The sequence below is a fragment of the Musca vetustissima genome, unplaced genomic scaffold (genome assembly GCF_032173495.1).
Source record: "Musca vetustissima isolate MV318-11 ecotype Yass unplaced genomic scaffold, APGP_CSIRO_Mvet_v1 utg2910, whole genome shotgun sequence".
In the NCBI taxonomy this organism is placed as follows: domain Eukaryota; kingdom Metazoa; phylum Arthropoda; class Insecta; order Diptera; family Muscidae; genus Musca; species Musca vetustissima.
In genome coordinates, this window is record NW_026885361.1 from 103039 (window position 1) to 111251 (window position 8213).

At 33.7% G+C, this 8213-nt stretch overlaps 1 protein-coding gene across 1 annotated transcript; it reads right to left on the minus strand.

Moving 5' to 3' along the window:
- Nucleotides 1–3660: 3660 nt before the first annotated feature.
- On the minus strand, nucleotides 3661–7629 carry LOC133332608 (transcription factor castor). The gene is made up of 5 exons (XM_061540991.1): nucleotides 7357–7629; nucleotides 6691–7305; nucleotides 5023–5824; nucleotides 4149–4543; nucleotides 3661–4062 (listed from the first exon to the last, which is right to left on the minus strand). The coding sequence occupies exons 1-5, from the start codon at nucleotides 7627–7629 to the stop codon at nucleotides 3661–3663; spliced, it is 2487 nt and encodes an 828-aa protein (XP_061396975.1).
- Between the last annotated feature and the right edge of the window lie 584 nt (nucleotides 7630–8213).

Consider the following 8213-nt stretch of genomic DNA (forward strand, 5'->3'; position numbering starts at 1 on the left):
TCTATAGAAAAAAATTCGGAAGACCTCAGGTCTTCTTTTTTTTCTATAGAAAAAAATTCGGAAGACCTCAGGTCTTCTTTTTTTTCTATAGGAAAAAATTCGGAAGACCTCAGGTCTTTCAAACATATTTCTTACCTTAAAAATATATTTTTAATTCATCTTTTTTTATTTTTCATTCCAGGAATTCCGTATTATGGCAATCGAAAACGATCTACAAATAAGTTTATAATATGGCTTACCCTCCCCGACTGTAACGAAAATTATGTCTTTTGGAATTATCCAGTTCTCCCAATCGCCCAATCTCCCAATTCTACATGAAAGGATTGCAAGCAATTCAAGAGAGTCCGAAAAATCGCTTTAGTTGTTAAGAACATTATTTACTAAAATTAATGTTTTATATATTTTTTTTAATTATGTATATATTTTATACAACGAATATTTAATTAATAAAAAAGAAAACCAATTTAAAAAAAAAATTGTTTGTTTTTATTTATGGTTACAAAAAATATGGTAAGTATACATGCCACTAAATGTGATGTGATGACGTCACATTTTTTCTATCGCTTGGTTTAGGGCATTTTTGGGCAAATTTCACAAAAATACCAGGCGCCCAGCATAAAATAGAAAGTAGCCCGCCAAAAATTAAAAAAAAAATGTAGAAAAATTTGCATCTGGCAATGCCGTACTAAGAAAATACAAAATGTGTAGCATACTTTTAGGCGCTCGAATTTTTTCGCGGGTAGGTTGTTGCCAGATCAAAATTTTTCGAATTTTTTATTTTTTGGCGGGCAACTAGCTATTTAATTCTGGGCGCCTGGTATTTTTGTGAAATTTGCCAAAAATGCACAACATTTTTGGGATTTTTTTAATTCATTGGGAGGGAACCAGGAGGATAGACATGTGACTTTACTGCTTTAGAGGCAGACACAAAGAAACTTAATATTGAGAACCCCCACTAACAGACGTCCATTAATAAATAAAAAAACATGTTAGTACTTCTTTTCAAATCTGTTTATTGGTTTTTATTTCAATATAAAATAAATTAAGTACATAAAGAAAAGAATGGCTAGTAATATAATTTTTAATACAATTGGAATGATGAACAAAATCAGTCTTGAAGTTTGAAGTCTCGGTAATTGCTCAAACATCAAAACATAATTCCAGGCATCCGGACCAGGTAGTTGGAAAAATAATGCAATTGATAAATTGATTATGAGTTTTCAGCTCCGTAACATGTACCAGGATTGAAATTCGGACAAACATTTTAGGGTCCATATATCAGGAAATAGATTTCAAAAATTCAACATAACTGCATTGGTAGTCCTCGAAAAAAGGTTTCCATAAAAATCCACTATGACTGCTGCCACTTTCCTCGAAAAAATCACTTGAAAATATCACTAGAAATCTATAGAAAAAAAGAAGACCTGTGGTCTTCCAAATTTTTTTCTATAGAAAAAAATCGAAGACCTGTGGTCTTCCAAATTTTTTTCTATAGAAAAAAATCGAAGACCTGTGGTCTTCCAAATTTTTTTCTATAGAAAAAAATCGAAGACCTGTGGTCTTCCAAATTTTTTTCTATAGAAAAAAATCGAAGACCTGTGGTCTTCCAAATTTTTTTCTATAGAAAAAAATCGAAGACCTGTGGTCTTCCAAATTTTTTTCTATAGAAAAAAATCGAAGACCTGTGGTCTTCCAAATTTTTTTCTATAGAAAAAAAACGAAGACCTGTGGTCTTCCAAATTTTTTTCTATAGAAAAAAAACGAAGACCTGTGGTCTTCCAAATTTTTTTCTATAGAAAAAAAATCGAAGACCTGTGGTCTTCCAAATTTTTTTCTATAGAAAAAAATCGAAGACCTGTGGTCTTCCAAATTTTTTTCTATAGAAAAAAAATCGAAGACCTGTGGTCTTCCAAATTTTTTTCTATAGAAAAAAATCGAAGACCTGTGGTCTTCCAAATTTTTTTCTATCGAAAAAAATCGAAGACCTGTGGTCTTCCAAATTTTTTTCTATAGAAAAAAATCGAAGACCTGTGGTCTTCCAAATTTTTTTCTATAGAAAAAAATCGAAGACCTGTGGTCTTCCAAATTTTTTTCTATAGAAAAAAAAATCGAAGACCTGTGGTCTTCCAAATTTTTTTCTATAGAAAAAAATCGAAGACCTGTGGTCTTCCAAATTTTTTTCTATAGAAAAAAATCGAAGACCTGTGGTCTTCCAAATTTTTTTCTATAGAAAAAAATCGAAGACCTGTGGTCTTCCAAATTTTTTTCTATAGAAAAAAATCGAAGACCTGTGGTCTTCCAAATTTTTTTCTATAGAAAAAAATCGAAGACCTGTGGTCTTCCAAATTTTTTTCTATAGAAAAAAATCGAAGACCTGTGGTCTTCCAAATTTTTTTCTATAGAAAAAAATCGAAGACCTGTGGTCTTCCAAATTTTTTTCTAGAGTAAAATATCGAAGACCTGTGGTCTTCCAAATTTTTTTCTATAGAAAAAAATCGAAGACCTGTGGTCTTCCAAATTTTTTTCTATAGAAAAAAATCGAAGACCTGTGGTCTTCCAAATTCCAAGTGGTCTTCCAAAAAGAAGACCTGCTGTCTTTAAAATTTTTTTTTCTATAGAAAAAAAGAAGACCTGCTGTCTTTCAAATTTTTTTTCTATAGAAAAAAAGAAGACCTGTGGTCTTCCAAATTTTTTTCAAATTTTTTTTCTATAGAAAAAAAGAAGACCTGTGGTCTTGAAAATTTTCTATAAAAAAATTGGAAGACATCATATAGGAAAAAATCTGATCACTCGGATATTATTTATTTAATTTAATCAATTCAACATAACCTCCCTTTTTAGTTTTTTTAATAATCCTTTCCACACATCTTTGTTAAAGAAATTTCTTTTTGTTTTCAAATAAATATTTTTTTTTTTCATTTATAATTTAACAACAATTTGTTTGTGTAATACAAATATTATTTACATGATTAACTATGCCAAATTAATTTACTTAATTATTTATTTTTATGTATTAATTTATAGTTTCTAAACACAATTTTTTTAAACAAAACAATCACAGTTATTTTTTTTTTGTGGGAAATTTTTAAGAAATTAATTTAATTTTATTTAATTTTTTTAAATTATAATTAATAATTAAACAAATGAAATGATTTGAAAAAAAATTAAATTTCAAATCAAAACATTTGTGAGGTTAGAATTAAAAAGAAAATAAATAAAAATTTGTTGCAAAGGTTTTCGGATTTGTTTTCAATAAAAAAAAAACCTTTGAAAGAAATTTTTAATTTTTTCTGATTTTTTTTTACTTATGCGGACTATTACCATGTCCTTGATAAGTAAATCCTTTCTCTCTCTTAATTGCTCTTTCATTATTTTTGTCTATCTAAATCCCTTGTTTTCCGCCCAAAGGAATTAAAGCTTTAAGCTTATTGTCGAGCTTTATAAGCCAGCCAAATTCCCATTTGCCTAGTTGTGAAACAAAATCAACGATCTCCAAGGATCTTCTAGGCCAAAGATCTAACAAAAGATCGCTCAGTTTTTAAAGTCTATGGACCATAACAAAAAAATGTTCGAAAGCCAAACATTTTTTTTCCGGGGAGTCCTTTTTGGATCCTAAACCATGTTTTTTTTTACCAAATAAAACTAGTCCTAAGTCCCTGTTCATTCCTTAAATTCCTGTTTCTCATTGAATTCCTGTTTAACTTGGGTGCTGGGTGTGGTGTTGATGTTGGCATTGGCCGCTGGCAAATTGGCTGCACCCAAGATATTGGCCATATTGGCAGCTGTAAGTCCATGTGGATAAAGATTTTGATAGAAGAGAGGATTTTGCAATTGGAACAGGGCCATCAAATGGGTCAATTGGAAATTGGGAGCATTGGGATCTACACCGGCAGCAGGATTAAAATTGGCCATAAAGGGATTCATCAAAGGCATGGTGGTGGAGGCCAAAGGATTGGCGGCTGTGGCAGCTGGCGTGGCATTGGGAATTGAGCTGTTCGAGTTGGAGTCAGCTGAGGCTTCCAATTTGACACGTTTGGCTTCATTGACTTCGGAGGGCAATTGCTGGAAAAATAAAAAAAATTAAATTAGTTTTCAATTTTCGAATTAAATTTTTGAATTTCGTTGTTGTTGTTGTCATTGTTACTTACAATTTTCTTTGGTGGCCTGCCACGTTTGCGGGCCAAAAAGTGTTCAGCCGACAGCGAAGACAATGGGGTTGAGGTATTACTGCTGCTGAGAGTCGACTTGGTAGTTGCCGCCGTTACCGCTACATTGCTGGGAGACTCTTCTTCACTGGAATCCCTTTGTGTCTTGAACTGCTGATAATTTTGTTCACCCTCGGCCCGATCATGTTTACGTTTGTGTGAAATCATTTGGGTACTCGAGTGCAGAATGTGATTGCAATTTTCCCGAACACAATGGATGTGATTCGAAACGCACGAGTATTTGCAATTGTCGAAGGGACATTTTTCGGTTTTCAAAATTTTCTTGAAACCATCCTGGGTCAGCTGGTGATCCTTCATGTGGTAGACCTTGTGTTTTTCTGCAAAAAAATTGAAAAATAAAAAAATATATATATATTAAAATTTTGAAAATTATTTCGATTTTTTAAATTACTGAAAATTGAAAAATCTTAGATAGAAGTCTTGAGAATATTTTCTAAGGAGAAAAATGCGGTTCTAGAGACTTTTTCATGTAATAATCGGGCCATGAGAATTTTTTCTATAGAAAAAACTTTGACCAAGGGTCTTGAGAATTTTTTCCATGGAAAAAAATCTTGGACCTGGGGTCTTGAGATTTTTTTCTATAGCAAAAAATTTGGACCCGGGGTCTTGAGAATTTTTATTCTATAGAAAAAACTTGGTCCTGTGGTCTTGAGAAATTTTTTCTGTAGAAAAAAAGTTGGACCTGGAATTTTTTCCATGGAAAAAATCTTGAAACTGGGGTTTTGAGAATTTTTTTCTTTAGAAAAAATTTGAGCCTAGGAATTTTTAAAAAATATATATTAGATTTGGAACTTACCCATATCAGCCTTATTCTTGAACGTATGATTGCAACCCTCACGACAGCAATGATAATGCGATGTCTTCTTGCCATAGAAGGGACACTCTTCGATTTTACAATTTTCATGAGCGCGGAAGCGGCGGAAACCTTCCTGAACAATTTCCGAATTTTTACGATGGAAATTGGCATGCATTTGAACATCACTGGTGCTCACGTACACCTTGGGGCATTCCTCATAGACACAATGATAATGAGTCTGTTTCCAATTGTACGCACATCCGGCACCATATTCAGGGGCACAATCATCCGACGATGAGAAACGAGCAAAACCCAACAAAAGGCTTTCCTTACGTTTCTTATGCCATTTCAAGTGGCGGATGATATCGTCTTTTTTACTCAAAATTTTACCCTGACATGGTTCCTCATAGCAATGGAAATGTTCACGAAGATTCTCCTGGCGACATAGGGGATTTTCACATTCCAAATAGGAGGAATTTTTACGTAAATGTTTGAGATTTTCCTCGGTAAGGAAACTATCAACACCGGTGGCCGCCGAAATGCAAGTGCTACCGGTTAGATTGGTGGCCGAGGTGGTGGCTGAGGTGGCTGAAGAATTCGATGCCGTCGATGATGATTTATTCATGCCACCCGATGAAGACGATGAGCCTTCAAATGCGGAACTGCCGTGTTGCTTCGAACACAACTGTTCGCTAGAGGGTGGTGTCAAAATGGCATTTTTCAATGTCACCGGTGTCACATTTGAGGGATCATGGTCTCCAAGGGGTTTCACAGAGAAATCGGATTTTTCGGGTGTAAAGGGCTGCAAAGAGAGAAAGAAAAAAAATAAAATGAGATTTTTTTTTTTGATAAATTGTGTTTTGCTTTTCTTTATTATGCTGCTGATTCTCAAATTTCCTGCCCACCCATATTCGGAATATCTGTGCATGTGTTTTGAGATTTGTTTATGTTTGGATTTTGAAGAAAAAAATCGAAATCATTGTCCAAGTGTTCAAATGTTGTTATAATGTTGCCGATTTTTTTCCAGCAAATTTTAATTGTTTTTGTTGTTGTAAACAACAACAAAAAAGTTCACATGCTTGGTACAAGATTCGAAAGAAAAAATAATCGTTGGAAAAAGGCAATGGAAATAATGAGGGATTTAAAAAAATACTCAGATTTTTTCTAAGGAAAAAAATTGAGAATTTTTCCACATGAAAAAAATTGCCTGAGATCTTCAGAATTTTTTCTATGTTTTTTTATACAAAAATCTTTTTTTCTGTAGAAAAAACTTCGACCTGAGGCCTTGCAAATTTTTTTTCATAGAAAAAACTTGGACCTACGGTCTTGCGAAGGTCATGCGATTTTTTTTCTATAGAAAAAACTTGGACCTGGGGTCTTGCGATTTTTTTCTATAGAAAAAACTTGGACCTGGGGTCTTGCGATTTTTTTTCTATAGAAAAAACTTGGACCTGAATTTTTTTCTATAGAAAAAACTTGGACCTGGGGTCTTGAGAATTTTTTTCTATAGAAAAAACTTGGCTTATGTCTTGAGAAGTTTTTTCTATATAAAAAACTTAGACCTGAGGTCTTGCAAATTGTTTTCTATAAAAAAACTTGGACATGGGGCCTTGAGAATTTTTCTAGATTTTTTTTATAATTTTTGAAATAAAATTTTCCTTCACTTACCATTTGCTTGGAATCCTCCATAGAATCCGAGGTCAATTCCAATGGCCTGAGGCCGATAGTGGAATTAGCCAAACTATGGACATCCTGTTCGGTATCCAATTGTTCGGTTTTAATAATTTTCACATCGTCTTCTTCTTCTTCGTCTACACTATGAGCATCAACAGAGGCAACCAAATTTGCGGAGGCAGCGGCGGCATTTGGTGTCGATGTCACTGTAGATGATTGAAGAAAATTGGTGCATGGTGAGGTGCTGGAGGCTATAAAAGAACTAGAATTTTGTGCTGGAAAAGCAGAAGAGGGAAAGAAAAGAGAAGCGGAAGCAGAGTGGGAGGGAGGAGGTGGTGTTGCAGAAAAGCCAGCAGTAGTTGAACCTCCTGCTCCATAAACCCCAAATGAGTTGCCTAAATAATTTCCGGCCATTAGGGAGGTGGAGGAGGGCGTGCAGGATGATGAATTTGTGGAGGAGGAATTGGGTGTGGTGGGTGTTAGCAGGAGATTGGAGGAGGTTATTTGTTGGTGTTGTTGTTGCTGCTGCTGCATTAACATGAATTGGGTCAAGGCCGGCAAATTATTTAACAACATGGGATTCATGGCCTGAGATTGTTGCTGCTGCTGCTGTTGGTGTTGTTGCAATAGTAGTTGCTGTTGCAGGGAAAGTTGAGGAACAGTCAAAGGTGTTGGTGGTAATTGCGGACTCAAATTACTATTGGGACTACAACTACGGCTACTACTACTGGTGTTGGTGTTTTGTGACAGTTTGCGTTGCTGGGTCCTTAAATTGGTGGGTGTTGCTGTGTTTAGGGATTCCAATTCCTTGGTTTTCACCGGACTCAGGGCAAATTGTGACTGTTGTTGCTGATTTTGTTGCAATTGTTGCTGTTGTTGTTGTAATAAATTCATCATATATAATTGCATTATGAATTCCATTTGGGTAGACATGTTTAGTTTTTTTTTCAATTTTTTTTTGGCAAACTTTTTTGTAAAAAAAATATTTTTTTTTTAATTTTTATTTTTTTTTAAATTATTTTTTTTTGATTTCAAATTTTTTTTGCACAATTTTTTTGTTATATTTTTTTGCCAATTTTTCACAACAATCAAATATTTTTTGATTATTTTTTTAATGATTTTTTTTGTAATAATCCAACAGAGATTTTTCTTTGGGTGTATGGTAATAATCCTTTTTATATTTTTGGTGGTTTTTTGTATGTGTGTGTTTTGTCACTTCACGTAAAATAATGAAATATTTCTATTTCTATTCAACGTTCGGTAAAGGCGAAATAAGAGTGTTATTTCAAGCTTGGCTGTTGAGCTCAAACTGATTTAACTCTTCAACGGCGAGCGCTTAATATAGCAAAAATTTTCATCAGCAATAAAAAGATCTCTTTAGTAAAAAACGCACACACAAACAACCCTCTCCCTTTGTAACACACAATGCTCTTTTTTTAAAGGAACAAAACATGAGACATGAGATCGCCACTCTCTTTCTCTTAAAAAAATCATCAACAAAACTTCCCTAAAAAAGA

Excerpts from the sequence above, each read along its gene's own strand:
- LOC133332608 (XM_061540991.1), bottom strand. The coding sequence starts at position 7,629 with ATGTCTACCCAAATGGAATTCATAATGCAATTATATATGATGAATTTA. Across the intron at positions 5,825-6,690 it reads TGGAGGATTCCAAGCAAATG|CCCTTTACACCCGAAAAATC; the intron begins GTAAGTGAAGGA and ends CTCTCTTTGCAG. Across the intron at positions 4,544-5,022 it reads CAAGAATAAGGCTGATATGG|AAAAACACAAGGTCTACCAC; the intron begins GTAAGTTCCAAA and ends ATTTTTTTGCAG.